The sequence below is a fragment of the Erpetoichthys calabaricus genome, chromosome 2, assembly GCF_900747795.2.
Source record: "Erpetoichthys calabaricus chromosome 2, fErpCal1.3, whole genome shotgun sequence".
Lineage (NCBI taxonomy): Eukaryota > Metazoa > Chordata > Cladistia > Polypteriformes > Polypteridae > Erpetoichthys > Erpetoichthys calabaricus.
This window is the reverse complement of record NC_041395.2, coordinates 4630328-4647763: the sequence shown is the minus strand read 5'-3', so window position 1 is coordinate 4647763 and position 17436 is coordinate 4630328. Positions and strand designations below refer to the sequence as shown.

At 54.6% G+C, this 17436-nt stretch overlaps 1 protein-coding gene across 2 annotated transcripts; it reads right to left on the bottom strand.

Annotated features, from left to right (window-relative positions):
• Positions 1 to 1943: 1943 nt before the first annotated feature.
• LOC114669404 (G protein-coupled receptor kinase 5) lies at positions 1944 to 16928 on the bottom strand. 2 transcript variants are annotated; one of them, XM_028825618.2, is made up of 16 exons: positions 16598 to 16928; positions 10019 to 10114; positions 9173 to 9285; positions 8074 to 8151; positions 7872 to 7972; positions 6224 to 6316; positions 6075 to 6138; positions 5616 to 5756; positions 5347 to 5537; positions 5220 to 5257; positions 4996 to 5085; positions 4549 to 4757; positions 4300 to 4437; positions 3751 to 3888; positions 3536 to 3667; positions 1945 to 2427 (listed from the first exon to the last, which is right to left on the bottom strand). In XM_028825618.2, exons 1-16 carry the CDS (start codon positions 16647 to 16649, stop codon positions 2323 to 2325), a joined length of 1779 nt encoding a protein of 592 aa, XP_028681451.1. In that variant the 5' UTR covers positions 16650 to 16928; the 3' UTR covers positions 1945 to 2322. The 2 variants fall into 2 exon arrangements, with proteins under 2 accessions (XP_051779183.1, XP_028681451.1); XM_051923223.1 differs by having other exon boundaries at positions 1944 to 2427; positions 4300 to 4757.
• Between the last annotated feature and the right edge of the window lie 508 nt (positions 16929 to 17436).

Here is a 17436-nt window from a genome sequence, read left to right as displayed (position 1 = left end):
CTTCTATGGGGCAGGAGTGAGTTACACAGGGGGTATCAGCCAGGGGGGCAACAGACAGCTGAGGCTGTGCCTGTACAAATGCTGTCCCCTAGAGGACAATAGTGAGAAGTGCACTGGCATCCTTTGTATTCTGAGCCATACAACTGGGGAAGGAAGGAGGTGTGCAGTGCAGCAGAGACTTGAGGCAGCAGTGGCGAGCATATTGGCATCTGTAAAACTGGCAGCCAGATAGCCAGTGTCTATGCACTAGGGGGCAGCAGTGAGGAGTGTTGTAACAGCTTCTGCTGGACCTTGTGCCACACTGCCAACATCTTCTAGGGAAGCAGAAGTGAGCTATGCAGTGGGTGTCCACTAGGGGGCAGTAGAGAGCGGAGGCACAGCCGTCCTCTAGGGGGCAGCGTCTGTTGGACTGGGAGTCACACTGCCAGTATCTTCGATGGGGGCAGCAGAGAGCTGAGGGTCTGTCTGTTCAATGGCTGTCCTGTAGGGGCAGCAGTGAGCTCAGCCAGTTTGTGCTACCTTCTAGGGGACAGCAGTGACAAGTGTGACAGAATCTATTGGGCTGCCAATATCTCCTTGATGGCAGCAGAGAGCAGAGGCTCTGTAGTTTGAATGTCTGTCATCTAGGGGGCAGCAGCAAGAAATGTAACAGAATCTGCTGGATTGGGGGGCTACACTGCTGGCATTCTGTAGGGGGCAGGAGTGAGCAATGCAGTGAGCCTCTGCCAGGGGGCAGCAGAGAGGTGGCATGAGAAAGGCACTATATAAATAAAATGTATCATTATTATTATTATCAAGGTACCCACTGCTGGCGGTGAACGGTGTGGCAGGTGCCCTCTGGATGTTAGGATTGGGTGCTTTTGAACAACCTGGCTTTTATTTCTGTAATTTTTTGCATTCATTTCTCCTTTTATTGTTCATTTGATGTATTTTCACACCAGAAGTTTAGGGATCATTTTTCCAGGACAGAGGCCTTCATTGTTAATTGGGGACCGGGTATAAGATGATGGCAGGCTTGGCACCCCAACTTTTCTGGTTTGTGTATTCTGCCCAAATTTAGGGAGTCGGGACTTTGAGTGAAGAGTTTGGTTGGCATTTTGTCTTTGGAATTTCAGGTTGATTTGATACCTTGGCACTGCCCAGTCCCGCCCCTGCCAGTTTGGCCCTTCTCTCCTTGCCAACTGAATTCTGGCAGTAGGAGGCAGCATGAAGCTCATCAGCAGGCTGGCAGTTTAAATGACTACTAAAGCCAACTGGTGACAGTGACTGTCCCACTCGGCCCACTGGCATGCCGCACTGATTCCACGTGTATTGTCAAAGTGTCAGCTGGGACATGAGCTTCATAAAATATTTTTTTATTCAAATGAATTGAAATCCAAAAAAAAAAAAATCAAACAAAGAAACCAAAGCAACTCCGGTTTGAGGTCACCATGCCGCTCGCGCTCCACACACAAACTCCTCCCCTCCCACACAAACCCCTCCCCTCCACACATACAAACTCCTCCCCTCCCACACAAACTCCTCCCCTCCACACATACAAACTCCTCCCCTCTCACACAAACTCCTCCCCTCCCACACAAACCCCTCCCCTCTCACACAAACCCCTCCCCTCCGACGCACACCCCTCCCCTCTCACACAAACCCCTCCCCTCCCACACAAACTCCTCCCCTCTCACACAAACCCCTCCCTTCTCACACAAAGTCCTCCCCTCTCACACAAACTCCTCCCCTCCCACACAAACTCCTCCCCTCTCATACAAACGCCTCCCCTCCACATACAAACCCCTCCCCTCCACACATGCAAACTCCTCCCCTCCCACACAAACTCCTCCCCTCCGGCACACACCTCACGGCACTCCCGCTCCATTCCAATTCCTACCTCCTCCACTTGTGTGTTTCTACTAGCGGGAGGCCCCACCTCAGGGTCCGATGGGGATGCCGCCCTCTTGTGGCTCAGGCGCACACATGCACGTGTAGACAGCGCGGCACACGTGGACACGCAGGGTCTCTCAAGGGAAGTCTACGTGCCACCCCCTTGTGCCACCTCTACCCGCGTGGAAGACCGTCCACTCGGTGATTTCATCCCAGATTCATTTGGATACAAATGTACAAAATGTAAACGGGGACGTCAAGAGGAATTTTTAAAAGTTCTCCCCCATCTTGGTGGGCGGGTGGGTGGGCAGGCGACTCATAAAGACGTGCAAGTCATTTCTATTGCAGTGGTCCGACGATGAGACCAAACTCCGACATCTTGACCTGAGTGCAAGTGTGGCTCCCACCTCGGACAGGTGCCATTGAGACTCCGCCCCCCCCCCCCCCCCACTAGCTGCCCTCCGTGGAGTTGGACGTCATGTGATTGGAGTTGCCATGGTGATTAGAGTGGGCCTTGGAGTTGGAAGGGCTGCTCCTGTCATTCTGTTGATGATGCTGGAAGAGGGAGAAAAATAAAAGAGATGTCAGAAAACCGGAGTGGTGCCCCCTACTGGTGGGGGATGGGGGTATGGCATATACTGGGGGGTCGTGTATCACACTAGCAGTGGCACATAGGGCAGGGGGACATGTCATGAGATGGATGAAGTGGACCATGAAGTAGGCCCAGTTCTACAAGTTGTCACAGCAAGTGACCAGGTTCAAATCAAGACTGGTGGTCCTCAGCGTCCCCTTCAGTAGGTCCTCATCATCGTCACACACTCATCTCTGCGTTCAGCACCATGGACTGCAGGGCAGCAGCAACTGAGTCTGGGACAAAGACTTCGAGTAAATGGCACTGCCACCAGAGGTGCCAGCTATTCAAGAAGGAAACTGCCTGGGCACAATGCCAGTGGAGACCCGGGCAGGTGCTGGTGCCAGGGCTGCAGTCCCCTTCATGTAAATGACAGGGCCAGTCAGTCTGCTGCCACCTGGTGTTAAAATCCTGAAGCGCAGGCTCACCTGCCACAACGGGAAGTTCAAGTTCAGCCAGCTGGGAATTCCAGCACTTCCTAAGGATTCCATAAAGCCCAAAGCTTATAACGCAGCGCCGCAGTGCATTGTGGGGCAGGACTGGCTCTGCTGGACAATTTACACAGGGGGGCAGGGGGGGGGGTCTTCCAACAACGACCCCTGAAAATGTCTCAGATTCTTCAGAGACCACCATTGCTAGTGCTTGGCAAAGCTGAGAACTTGTAACTCCTGAGACCTGCGTCCACGTCCTGGCATGGAGGAAAGGGATGGGTGGTGTGGCTCACCCTGGTTGAAGTCCCCATATGAGACCAATGATGCCACACACACTCGGGGAAGACCCCCGGTACAAAGACCACCGCGTTTGATACCCGCCGCCCCCAGAGAATTCCTCAGCAGATCTTCAGATTAGCGTTTGTGCTTCATGGAGGGGGCGTACTGAAGAGTGAGACCCCCTCCCCTCGTGTTGTCACCTGGATGACCGTCATTGTCCACTGCTCGCTGTCTTTTGAAGTGACCGAGCCAAGTTGCCATGGCAACGTCTAGGTGTCTGTCTCGACCCTGATGGCGCCCCACCCCCCCGGTTGTAGCTTACCTGCCGCCTGAAGAGCCGCTGCAGCAGGCCCTTCTTGGGGGGCTCGGGTGTGCAGGTCCTGTCGAGGTCTGGAGGGAGACCCCCATTTGCTCCAAACATGTTGAGCTCCTTGAAGCACTCGGTTTCTATCATCTGGAGTGGGAAAGACGAGCAGTCAGTGGCTGGTTAGGCTTGGAGGAGAGACCCCCAAGCCCCATTGTGGCACTGGCACTCACCTCATTCTGCCAAGGTATCGGCACTGAGCCCGTGGCAAATTTGGAGTAGAAGTCGTCGTCGGTTTGGTCGAGGTTCACACCCTTGACGGTGGAGAACTGCTCGATGTCCAGAACGTCCTTGCAGTAGACGGCCCGGGGCTGGAGGGGGGAAAACAGTAAAGAGAGGGCACTGGGATTGGGTGAAACAGACTGGCATGGCCGAGGTAGGCCACCAGCTAGACTGGCAAAGGTGCCACATGTGAGGAAAGGAAACACATGGGTCTGAGTTGGTATCCATCTCTGCCTTCCAATATGAAGATGGTGGACACCAAACAGCAGGTAGTTGGGGCATCAAAAACCCAAAGCGTCATCATGCCAGGCTCACCCATTGTGTGAATAATCATCTACAGTAAAGCACATAGTGACGGGCACTCTAAAACACCATCACTTCTGAGACCCTCCTGCCTAAAAGAGCCAGCTCTCCCCCACACATGTGAGGGCCTAACAAAGGGGGGGCACCCGCACTGGCAACTCACTCATGCCAGTTCCCGTGTCGGTGGCATTACTTACATCTGGAACAAACGGGGGCTCCAACATGCCCGCTTCAAGGCGCTTGAAGTTGATGGTCCTGAAGAAGGGGTGGCGCTTCACCTCGCTGGCATTTTCTCCTCGGCACCCCAGGCGGCTGGCGAAGTCTTTGGTGAGTAACTGCAAGACAAAAGCAGAGCAGCAGACCTGAGTCTGAGAAGGGCAAGAAAACATTTGGGCGCCGGGCACGAGGGCCAGAGTGGGCACTGAGCGTAGGCTCGGGGTGGCTACCATTTTACACACGGACATCGCCACTTCGGAGAACTTGTCGGAGTAGACCTCCTGGGACTCCAGGACCCTCTTGTCCACTTCCTCCCGCTTCACCTTCTCCTTGCGCCCCCGGAATGGTGACTGCCCGGCGATCATCTCGTAGATCAGGCAGCCGAGCCCCCAGTAGTCCGGGCTCAGGGCGTAGCGCTGGTTGTTGAGCACTTCGGGAGCTTTGGTGGGAAAGAAAGAAAAAGGATGGAGATCAGGGGTCAAGATGGGCACATGTGAGGTGGCACAGCATGGTTGGTGGACATGGGTGATGCCAACCACCTCTCAGACGGTGCCACCTTTTGTGAGACAGTCAGACCACCAAGCTTGTGGGGAGCTGGCACCCACAGGTGGTCTTCATGCAGTCAACAGTCCTGTGCCACCCTTGAGACTCTGGCACCCTCAATACTGCCCACTTACCCATGTACCCCACGGTGCCCACTCTGCCTCGTATTGTTTCACCTTCGGGGATCTTCACTGCCAGCCCCAGGTCAGATATGCGGATGTGGCCTTAAGAGAGAAAGCAGGTGACAGTCATTGGCATACCGAGGGGACAGACACAGTCCCACAGTCCCATGCAGAGCATGCTCTTTGTGCCCTCTGTATATTGTGTGCCCAGAAGGCATCAGTGGGCACACGCTTACCGTAATCATCCAGCAGGATATTTTCAGGCTTCAAGTCTCTGAAAATCAAAACATCAAAGAGAGGCCATCAGCAATACAGTGGGCACAGAAGCCCGTGTACCACATGGGTACTCGGTCCTGCCCCCACCTGTACACAATGGACTCCCTGTGCAGGTCTTCCAAGCCGCAAAGAATCTCGGCAGAGTAGAACAGTGCCCGCTCCTCCTCGAACCCGGGGTTGCCCATGTTGTAGATATGGAACTTGAGGTCTCCGCCGTTCATGATGGTGAGCACCAGGCAGAGGGCATCCTTGGTTTCGTAGGCATAGGCCAGGTTGACCTGCAAGAAGAGAGAGTGAGGGTGGGGTGGGCACCAGGGAGAGCACCTCCCGCTGGGCACACGCCCGCCGATACTTACTACAAACCTGCTGTTGACTTTCTCCAGGATCTGCTTCTCGTTCAGTGCCATGGCCTCTCCCTTCCTCTTTTTGATGCGCTTCTTCTCCAGCCGCTTGCAGGCGTACATCTTCCCTGTGGCACGGACCTGGCACGCACATACCTGAGTTGGCAGAGAAGCAGCACGTGGGAATGGGGACCAGGACTGGTACCAGCAGGATAGTCAATGGAGTTTGGGGCTGACACTCAGCATGCCACACAGCATGCCACTCACGCTGTGCCAAAGGCCTGGATGTGCCCTCTTTCACCTGAGTCATTACCAAGACACCAGGGGGCGCTCCTGCTATGGAGCACATGTGTGTAGCTGGTAACTCGTCCTCCAGTCGAGTGGCGCATGCAGAGGCCTGCCAGCCCATTTGGTGCTCACTTTCGTGATAGATGCCCACTTCCACATTCAAACCAGCTGAAACCTGCCACGTACCTCGCCAAAGCCTCCTTTCCCGAGGACCCGGTATTGTCGGAAGGTGTTCTTTGTGACGGGCTGCCTGGAAGACAAAAGGGGGACAGATGAGGTTAGCCACTTCTGGGCAGGAATACCAAGGCCGTTGGCAGCGAGTGACACTTACTTACCTCTCCAGCCACTTCCACTGCAGAAAACGGTCAAACTGCACAGAGTCCTGGAACTGCAGAAAAGGCTCACCGCTCAGGAAGCTCTGGACACACCTGGGGAGACGCAAAGGGTTAAACAGCCCAAACGGGACGGTGCCCACGCCATCTGTCCTTAAAGGTCTCCCTTTACTCCTCCCCCTGAATGACCCAACTCCAGTTACCTTCTGTCGCATCTCAAAACCTGAAGACGTCAAGCAGTTCCCTGGGGCTTTCCCTCTTTGACTTGTCCTCAGCCCTCGGCCATCGCTCCTCCATAATTCATAAGAACTCAACATGTGGTTCATGAACCCTGGTCTTAGTCGACATTAAAACCCAACCCTCACCTGCACAACCTGAGCCTTTCCCTGTTGGCTGGCCATCCTGCTGACTACGCCAGTCCAGTCTCACCATAGCTGATCCATTTGTATCAAACCTTGGTTCAACTCGGTCTGGTCTTGTGGGTGTGGCCTGCATAACTTGTCTCTTTCTGGGTATCCTGCCAACTACGCCAGTCCAGTCTCACAATCTTAAGCCTTGGTCCAGCTACTCAACTCCACAACATGTGATCCTTTCATGCCCAGCCTGTCTTGAACCTCAGTGCTCTCCACGTTTGCCCAGCTCAGGCTTGGCGTGTGGGTGTTACCCGCACAACTTAGGATTTTCTCCATCGCTATCCCACCTACTACACCATTTCAGAGCTGGCTCTCTTCATTTAAAGCCCTGCTCTACTTGTCGATGGACCCTCGCTCAGCTCTCTAGCACCTCCTATCTGCACCTGTCATTATATAGCGCCTTACAGGGGGCTTCACAAAGTGTCCCACCAAGCCACACATTCCAGGCTCACTGCTGGCGATTGAAACATCCGAGTTATGGATGAGCTGACAGTACCGGGCATGAGGGGCATCAAACGAGAGAAGGCTGAGTAATTGAAAAACTCGAGACGCTAGCGGGCTCACTTGATTCAAATGAACATGGGCACTCAGTGCCAGTGCTGATGAAGGTGTCCACCTTGGACTTGTTATGTTACAACTGCCTGGCACAGATGGGTCATGCCAGTCCTCTAGAGACCACGGTGATGTATACCGCATGTGCATATAGCGCCTTACCAGCACGTTTACTACAGCACATGCCCAGTGTGCTTGTGGTGAGGTCATTAACCAGTGGGTGGCAGCATCACCAGACCCGGGTTCAAGTCTTACTGTATCTGTCCTCCCTACAACTGTGTGGCTGTCCAACTAGCCTGTGAGTTATACCTGGCATGAGTCTGCCCTCCAATGGACTGGCATTGAACCCGATGTTTATGTATGTACTGTATATATGCAAACGATCACGTTGGGCAGGCAATGCCAAAATAATTGAAAAGCAAACTGGCAGTGTGCCAGCGTCTGTCTCTCTGTTCCGTAACTCATTTTTGGCTGAAGTTCCATTGCGTTAGGTGGCTTGTTTTTAAACCCCCCCCCCTCATAAAGTGCCCAAGTACCCCAGAGTGCCAGCGCTGAGGTGTGCCACTCTCAGGCCCTCAATTCCAATCAGCCCCAGCAATAAGGCAGCTGTGAGATTCTGTCCGTCCTGCCAGAGGGTCCCGTCCTCCTGTTGCAGACCCTCAGCTCTCAAGATGGTGGACACTCACGTGACACACTGGGCAAAGAGCTCCTTGCTGGCCTTGACTTCGAGCGTCTCCTTCGTGCGACACACGAGCTCCTCGGGAAGATGGCTGACGTACTCTGAAGACTGTGGGTTGGGGGACAGAAACAGCAGAGGTCAGCAACGTCGCCAGGGTGCCAGGATGAGTGCTTGTGCCCGGCGGGGCTCTACGATGGCAGACTGCTTACCTCCTGGCTGAGGAACCGCCTGGCGATCTCACGGCCGCTGTCGGCGAGCTTCTCATCCGGAGTGACTTCATACTCGGCCTGCGGAGACACAAGAGGGCACCAGAGAGGACGGGCACATCAGAGGGCACACAGAGCTCGGTGAAGACAAAGACAGCAAAAGTGACCACCTGGGACCGAGGGCCAACGTCACCACTGGGGGGCTGTGTGGCAAGACCCTCAGTAGCCAGGAGTCTCAGAAATGATGTGAGCAGACCAACCAGGGCCACGATGGGACTGGTCACTCCTTAAAAAGTGACCTGTCCTACCAGCACTGTCAGGCCCAGTGATGAAGTGACCACACTGCAAAGAGTGACCAACTAGTCCCAAGTCAATGACCTTTCAGGGCTGTAAAGGGACAGATTACTCCACAAAGAGTGACCAGCCCTGAAAGGTCATTGCCAAGTCCCAGAAATGGACCGACCATTTCTAAAAGAGTGACCATTCCTACCAGCACTGTCAGGCCCAATAACATACAGTGACCACACCAAACTAAATAGACTGACCAGCCCAGAAGAGGCGCAAAAATGGAGCAAGTAGTCCTAAGTCAATGACCACAACTGGACTGGTCACTCAACACAAGAGTAAACAGTTAACCAGTTGGTGACTAAGCCCGGACACTGGGCTGACCGTCTCTAAAAGGGTGATGGCCTTTCCCAATAACACGGAGTGACCCCACAGTCCTAAAGCAGATGAGTGACCTGTCCCTAGACTGACGGAGGAGGGGCAAAGCCCAAAAGTGGACTGTCCACCTTCCCAAGCAGCACAAACAGGTCCAGTAACGGAGTGACCAGTCCTGACAGCAGACCCAGTAATTCACCCCTTTGTCACGAGTGGTCCTTGAATCAGTGAGTCCTCAGACACCATAAAAACAAGAGAAGCGCTGGGCTTCCTCCTCTTCTCCTGCTGGCACCAGCGTCCCACCTGGCATCAGAACATGGATGGACCCTCTTTTGTCTGATGGCCCTTCATGTGCCCAGGAAGCCAGTGAGCCAAACACGGGTAGCCGCGGTGGTCTCTACTCCATCCCCATGCCCAGGCCAGTGCCACGGCTTCTACTCACCACCGAGTCGAGGAACTTTATGCAGCGGCGCAGCTCCGGGTGGGCTTCACAGAACTGCCGGAAGAGCAGGCGTCCGATGGGCTGCTTGTCACAGATGCTGGAGTAGTCTCTGTCTGGGGAGAAGGAGGCACAGCGGTCAGCGGGCACAGAAATGCCAGTGCTTTATATAGCGACGTGCACTGCCACCTCTGGGCGTGCAGACACACACACACACACAACATGCCCAGTCACCCGAGTGTGAAGCAGAAAGGGGGTGACACAGATCTTTAGGATGACCCCGGTGGTTGGCACAGGGTGACACAGCCACCTCACTCTGCCCAGCCTGTCTCAGTTCAGTGTCATTGAATGGAGCCTGCATAGGCTCCGCCCCCGGCAAGCTGAATTCATAATACAAACGAGCAGGCGGGGTGCCACCTGGTGGAGGACGACTGTCACTGCACGTCTTTCTCTGCTGGCTCCTTCACCAGATGGCATTGTTATTTATATGGCGCCTTTCCTGTGCTCAACGCACTTCAGATTCTTTCTCACTAATTCTGCATTGTCCACTTCTCACTGTTTCTTCGCCTGACAGGTGCTGGGCAGCGCCAACCTGAATTCCAAGTAGCTGTGCCATGTTTTGTCCCTTCCTGCCATGACTGGCACCGCCGCCACATTTCAGTCTGTTTCTTCCTTGCTGCCAAGGCCTCCCTCCTGGATCCCCTTATGGGGGCACTGATATGTTATCTTAGCATTTCCTGTTGGCACTTCTTGTATTTGACATCTAGCCTTAATTGATATAGTGTCTTTCATGTCTGGAATATCCTGGCACTCACCCTGAAGCCATCTCGGGCACACTGTGCCACTTACCTAGTGTCTCCCGTAGTTCTTCACACTGGCTGATGTGAGGGAACTTGAGGATCTCCTTCCACTTCTTACTTTTGCCCTTCCGCTTTCCTCCTCCACCTGTCAAATAAATGGAGGGGGCACTGAGTGGCATTGAGTGACACAAATTCAAGAGCACTTACCTGGAATCAATGAGGAAAGTAGCAGCAGCCAATCAGCGTCACGGGCTGGGCATGCCAAACACATTAGGGGGCGCTGTGTGCAAATGAAACTGTCCGGCACTCACCTGACAAACCCTAGTAGTGTGGTGGGCGATGTGGGGGGGCTGGAAGTGGCACAGGGTTCAAGGCAGGAACCCACCCGTGGACTGGGCACCCGCCACCACTACAAGGGGGTGCTTAACCCAACCTGAGCATCTCCAGGGTGTGTGTGGGGGGGGGGGGGTGGCAGACATGCAAAGTCTCCACAAGCAGGATTAGAACCCGAGATGGCGCGCCAGTCCTGACACCACCTGGGTGCCCACCAGCTACACGTGTAAATGAACAAGCCGAGTCGATCCTGGCAGGCAAGTGGGAGTCAATAAAGTCAAACTGAAGGGGGCGCTATAAAAGCTAACACGTCACAGCCTAACCCGAAACATAAAAGGAAAGGCAGCAAGAGATCAAAATGTCTCCAAGTTGGCAGAGTGTGGCACTGTGGGAGCTGCAAGCCACAGTGACACAAAGTGACAAACACGGGAGTTCAGCCAGCCATCCTCATGACCTCTGACCTCCGTCCACTGCAGGGCGTGCGCCGGTTTGGCAGTCCAGTGGATGGTGCGGGTGTTAGGGGCAGTAAGGTGGGCACCACTCTAGAGGTACAGACACCGAGTTCTGTAGGTGATCAGTAGACAGGGGGCAGCACAGAGCTGAAGGAGCCTCACCCAGAGCGACAGACAGGGGGCGCTGTGGAGTTCAATGAGTCTCACACGGCATTACAGATAGAAGGTGCCAGGGAGGCCAGATGTGGCATTGGGTTCAAGGCAGCACAATGAGCCTCACCCAGGATTACAGATAGTGGCGCCACAGGGCAGAATGAAAATTGCGTGGGCAGCGGTAGTGGGTTTCCAGGAGTGTAGTAACGAGTCAAACTGGGGTCTTTGTTGGGGAGCCACTGACAGGGGGCACCCTGTCCCTGAATGAGCGCCACCTGCAGACACCATGGAGCTCATTGAGCCCCCTTCAAGTTAAAGATGGGGGCACCGCAGAGCTGAATGAGGATTGGATGCCAGTCTCTGGGCAGCTTCAGATGATTACACAGGTAGGCAGTGTAGACGGGCATAGCGATGGTTCAAGCGGGGGTCTCTGTTGGTGAGCTGTAGACAGGGGGCGACACCAAGCCTCATGACAGATGCTGATCGTGGAAGTGTCATCTGACTAAGGAGCCCCTGGTGGGTTTGGCTGGGATGCCGGTGCCCGAGCCGGCGCCCAGCACAGATGGCTCTTTATTTACCTTGACGGCCGTGGCTGCCCGCCTCTTTGCACTTTTGCCTCCGCGCGTCTGCATTTTCCACACAATTACCCCTCGCTCTTCCTAATGGCCTGCTGGGGCCGTCACAGGCCGGTGTCTGCCAGGCTGACGGGCACCTCTGCTCTCCATTTCAGCTGCACCCTTCAGAAATGTGCAGTTTAGGCAAAAGAAAGCTGAAGGCTCAGGGGGAGACCAAGCACTAGTGGCACCTGGCAGCGCCACACCCACTGGGCACCACAGCCACTGTGGTGTCACCATTTGGCCATATGCACCTTTAGCCAGGGGGCAGCTGTCACCCAAGACACATGGGGGCACCGTCTTTTGTCTGAAATGCCAATCCTGGCAAAAGCGGGATACAAAGGCGTGAAGAGGAAAAGCAGCAGCTGGCAAAGGCCAAGATGAAGAAATACAAAATAAACAAGCTGGCACTCCTGCCAAGGAGAATGTGGACCGGCACTGGTGGCGGGCACCACAAGCAAGTCAAACAAAGCATCTGCTGAGAGAAAAATCCAATCTGATCTTGAACGGCAAACAAAGAAAACTGAAGCGGTGGCAGGAAAGAAAAAGGCACACTAGGGGGCGGTAATGAGAGCGTGCCAGGCCTCAGAGTACCACTGGTGCCAACCTCACACTGAACAGTTCCCTAATGCACCCACTGCCAACATTGCCATCTCCACTCCGACTCCCAGTGTGCCCCTGTGATGCTGCCCTGATGCCCATCTGCTGCACACATATAAACTGAAGCCCATGCCCACCCTGCTGTGACTTGTGCAGCTCTGGGATGCCCCCTATCAGCACTCTTTGTCACAGTCTGTGCCTTTGAGCTGCTGCGTTGCATTCTGTGCCACTTGTCACTGTCAGAACGCCTGCTTTCAGCAGATGGCACAAACTGAGTAACTACAAGTCTCAGGCATCCTCAATGCCAGTCTTCAGTTAGGGGGACTGAACCAGCAGCCTTGTGCCACACAGTCCAGAGCCATGGCTGCTAAGCCTCGCTCATGCTGGGTTACAAAAGGAGGCTCCCTTGCATGCAGATGCCCATCCGACGAGGGGTAAACTGGATGCCACCACACACTATAGGTTGGGGCTCCCTTGTGCCCACTGCAGCAGGGACATGCTGGGCACAGCTGGCAAGGATAAAATGGAGACAAAGAGGATTCTGATGTGAAAATGAGCACTCGGGACCAACAGGCCTCGAACTACGGGCATCAAACAAGGAGGTGGCACAACATGGTGGCACCAAATGAGAATTCCAGGAATGTGTGACCTTCAAGAATCTGACTATCTGGCCGCAGCCCCCTTTGACCCCAGATATGTCTACGTTACTATGGCAACATGGAGTAGCCTCTGACCTCCAGGGTCTTGGGTTCAGATGTAAATGAGGGGACTCTTGATTGGCACCCTGTCCAAGATTAGTTACTGAATACTGCCCACAATGACCTTATGGCGGGCAAAGCCAATTTTTAGAAAGATGCCAGGAGGAATGCCATCAAGTCTCATGGACACCAGACACAGCTGTATGGCTCAGAACTTGGCACAGCTTGGCACACGTCCACCTGTGCTTCCTACTTGTCCACTTTGTAACCACACAGGCCTCACTGCCCTGGGGACCTGTGTTCAACTACCTGTACCCTCCAAGCTGGTGCCCAAGACAAGCAGATAAGGTGGCTTGGCATCTTGAAACAGGCCCAGTGTATGTGTGTGCCATCTGTGTGGCCTTGGAAAAAGAAATAGGCAATTGGCTCTGCCATCTTCTGGGTCACCTCACTGGATGACAGAGCAACAGAAAGCTAAATGTGGGCCTCACGATGAGCCTGCTGGATTTTTACTGCCACAGGTCACCCGCCACTAGGGGGCACCATGCAGCCCTGTAGGGTGCCTGAAGTAAAAGGGAGTGCTGGCACAATGAGGGGCATCACATGTGGCTAAGTCTATGTAGTGAGAGGACGGAGGACATGCCAGTCAGCAGCGCGGTGTCCATGGCAACCTGGTCCTGTGACTGGTGCCAAGTAGGCAAACTTGGCAGATGTGGTGAAAGACGACCCCAGAGGTGAAGAGCGAGGCACTGCCAGGCAGGAAACCAAGTGTCTGCCTTTATGTTGTGTTCTTCACAAGATGGCGCCGTTACGACACCTTGAGCAACAGAGAGGATGCTGCCACACACGCCCGCTGTCCTACTTGTATATAGTGCCGACTGGGCTCCTCACTGGCACAGCTAGAGCACAGGCTGGTGGAGTCATGGCGGGTAAAGACCACACATGAACACAAGGTGTGAAGCGCATACCCTCTGAATTACAGGCATGTTGGTGCGTTCAAGAGGTAACAACAAGCGGTGGCAAAGATCACTGAGGGCATGCCAGGCAATCACTAATGTTGGCACTGACTGGCAGCCCATCGCATGGCAGGGACACAGTAAGGGAGGAGGAGGTTGGCTGCATGCACTGATAGCGCGCTGCCACACCCAGCATATGACGAACGCCTGGATTGGGACGCAAGTGCAGCGGGTGACACCTCAGCACCACGCTGGAGCAGAGTGAGACGCTGGCTGGAGTGCCAATCCTGCCACCAACCCCCAAGGTTTCCCTGTAAATTGGAGGACCTGCATGCAAGTCTGGGTGCCGATTAACGTCATACCCAGGAGAGAGGGAGGGCATCATGTGAAAATGAGCTGCAGTGCCACCATCTGAAACATTTCAGAATGAGCCTCACCCAGAGTTACACGTAGGGGGCACCATAGAGCCAACTAAGCTTATTCACAGTTACACATAAGGGGGTGCCTCATTCAGAGTCCTGGACAGGGGGCACCACAGGGATGAATAAGCCTCACCCAGGGACACACATGGGGGCGTCACAGGGCTGGGTGAGCCTTACCCAGAGGTCTAGTTAGGTAACACTATTGTGCAGAATGAGCCTCGCCCATGGATACCAATGGGGCACAATACAATGGAATGCGTATTGTGTGGCAGTTTCTGGGCACTACTAGATGGCTTCAGGGTCACAGACAGGCGTAGTGATGGTTGGTGAGCTGTAGGCAGGGGGTGCCACCAAGCCAAATGACAAAGCAGCAGTCAAGCCAGTGAATTGGTTCAGGTTGGGCACCGCTGTCATCGCTCTTCAGTGCCACTCTATCCTGATATGTGGGCTCTGATTTACTGCGACTGATGGAGGCCCAGAGAAGTCAGAGCAGCCCACTGCCAGTACCACTCTGTCCGCGTCTCCACCAGCACGTGCTCAGGACCTCCTCAGTGGGGTTAGTGGTCACTCCTGGAGTGCCACTGTGGAAGTCTGCCATGACACTGGCACACCAGCAGGTGGCACCACCTGTTCCTGACATGTGTGGTTTTTGGTCAGCAGGCAGTGTGGCACAGTGGTGAAGGCTTTGGACCTGCAGGTTCAGATCCCACCACTGACACTTGTGTGTGACCCTGAGCAAGTCATGCCACCTGCCTGTGTGCCAATTGTGAGTCACCTTTGATAAAAGTGTCAGCCAAACAAGCAGATGTAAACGTTAGTGTTAAAGGCAAGGCTGGCAGCTGTCATGGCACAATGGCAAGGATGTACCAGGCCCACTAAGAGTTCATCTGAGGCTCACTTAAAGCCTACAAAGAGTGGCATGTGCCAGCCCTTTTCCCAGTGCCCTCTCTTGGTCAGATTTCTTGATTCCCTCTTTACCTGCAGCACCACCCAGTTCAATGTTGTGTGGTGTGTGCAATGACCGGGTACAAGTGTGCCCGCACCCACATCTGATGATAAGAGAACCATTAGTGGCATCGCACTTTCATAATTCAGTTGTATGGCAGCACATGCAGATGGGGCACAGGTGGCATTAAGTCACATGAGCTCAGTGCCAGTCCCTATGTGGCATAGACATGGAAATCCACTGCAAAAGGAAAGCTTCTGGTGAGCCAGTGTCTTGATGACCTTTTTCAAACTTATAATTCCATGCCACCAGGCCTGTGGTGACATTGCTGTCATCTGATTTTGAAAGGCTGTAAGACCCCATGAGCAGCAAACGGAGTACTGAAAATGGCAGAGCGCCATGGGGGGTTTATGTCCTCCTGTGCTCGGGCATTTCCTCGGTCCATTCCACCACCCACCTTGTAGGCCACAGGTCAGTTCCACGGTGCCCTCAGTGACTATGAGGGGACATCTGGCACCTAAGACCCCTTAGCTCCAAGCCCACTGTGAGAGCATCAGCCTCACCTCCTATCCCTCCTAGAGATCCCACCAAGTGCCACCCATAGACTGCAAATTCTGGTGAGCACATCATCGCCTCAAGAATGGAAAGGATGGCAATGCCATCTGCAAGTCTCCACTTGGAAAACCCACGAGAATCTTAATTTGCAGCACGGGTAGAGAAATAGGCAGAATTGGAGGAGCTCGGGTTCAAATCCTCCGCTTGGTGGGCCGTGAATGTCACCAAAGGGTCCGCATACCAATGGCACGGATCTAAAGCCTGACGACAGCCACGGGCCATCCATTCATTTGTGATTTTCTGGCTTGAGTGCCACCTGAACACTGAGAGCCCCTGGTCACTTTGGGGACCTTCAGACTCCACTTGTCATTTGGGAGTAATTAGATTTAGGGGGGTCCCGTCCAAGCTGTTCCAATGACATGATATAGCGCCTTTGTGGTGAACAGTGTGGGCCTTCTGTATGCTGAAGTGAACAAAGGCTTCCCCTTGGAGACCATCCAACCAAAGCTTGGTGATGCCGTCTTCACCACCGAAGATGCCGCCCGGCAGTCGGTGGTGGCAGGGCGGGACCCCCGGGCAAGCGGCACTTGTGGATGAGAATGGAGTGGGGCGGGAGGAGGTAATTCAACGACAGACAGACCGGCGGACAGGCAGGTGACAGCGAGCAGATGACAGCGAGCGATATGGCACAAAGGCATCCGCGGCGGAGAATGGCCACCGTGAGGACGGCGCCGGCTCGTCATGATCAGAAGATGCACATCGCAAATGGAGCTTTTAAGGCCCCCCTCCACCGCCCACCCCGTCTTTATGACCTCATCATAGCGGCTCCTACTGCACCCCCCCCCCCATACACTCCTTACCGGTCCTCCCGCTCTCTCCCCCCCACCACGAAGGCTCACCTTCTCGGGCTTTGAGCAGCACGGTGTTCGCTACGATGTTCTCCAGCTCCATTTACAGGCAGCGCGGGCAGAGCGGGGCTGGCGGCGCCTCAGCAATTCCTTAATTCCGAGATGGCGAATCGCGTCTGCCCGCACCCCCACCCCCTCCAGGTCGCTCGCTTTTTCTTTTTTTCCTTGCGCGGCTTCTTTCTGGTTTGGCCCTTCGGCTCCGCACGCACTCATCTATCACGCCGACTCCCTCGATCTCTCCATCCTCTACGCGGCTTTCACGTTTCAGATGCTGCTGCTGCCTCCCATCTGGGGGTGTGGTACAGAGGACTGTCGGACGAGCTCTCACGGCACCTGCGCGGAGACACGACCGCGGTGCATCCTGGGAAGTGTAGTCTCCGGCGCTCCGTGGCTGCGTCTTTCTGAACGCACGAGGTGTGAGTGCCCGTGCTGGTCGAGGGAGTTAAGAGCTGAAGATTCGCGATAAAGAGAAAGAGCCGAAGGAGGCATTAATGTCGGTGTCGAATGACAGGGGGCCACGAGCTCCACTGGGGGCAGCGCTTGACGAGGAGTACTGCGAACGGGCATCTTTCTGCTGGTGTGAGTGCCCATCGCTGTGCCCTCCATAGCGTAACGGCGGGGCAGTTCGGTGCAGTACATCTGCTGCGATCTATTGGACATCTCCCTGTCTCCTGGAGTTCTTGTGTTTGGAATCGTTAGGCGACCGTCTTTCAGTGGCTGAATACCCCCCAATAAAACATCATCTATCCATTCGTCCATTTTCGAACCCGAGCAGCCTATCCCAGCAAGGACAAGGTGCAAGGCAGGAAGACAACCCTGGGCAGGGTGCC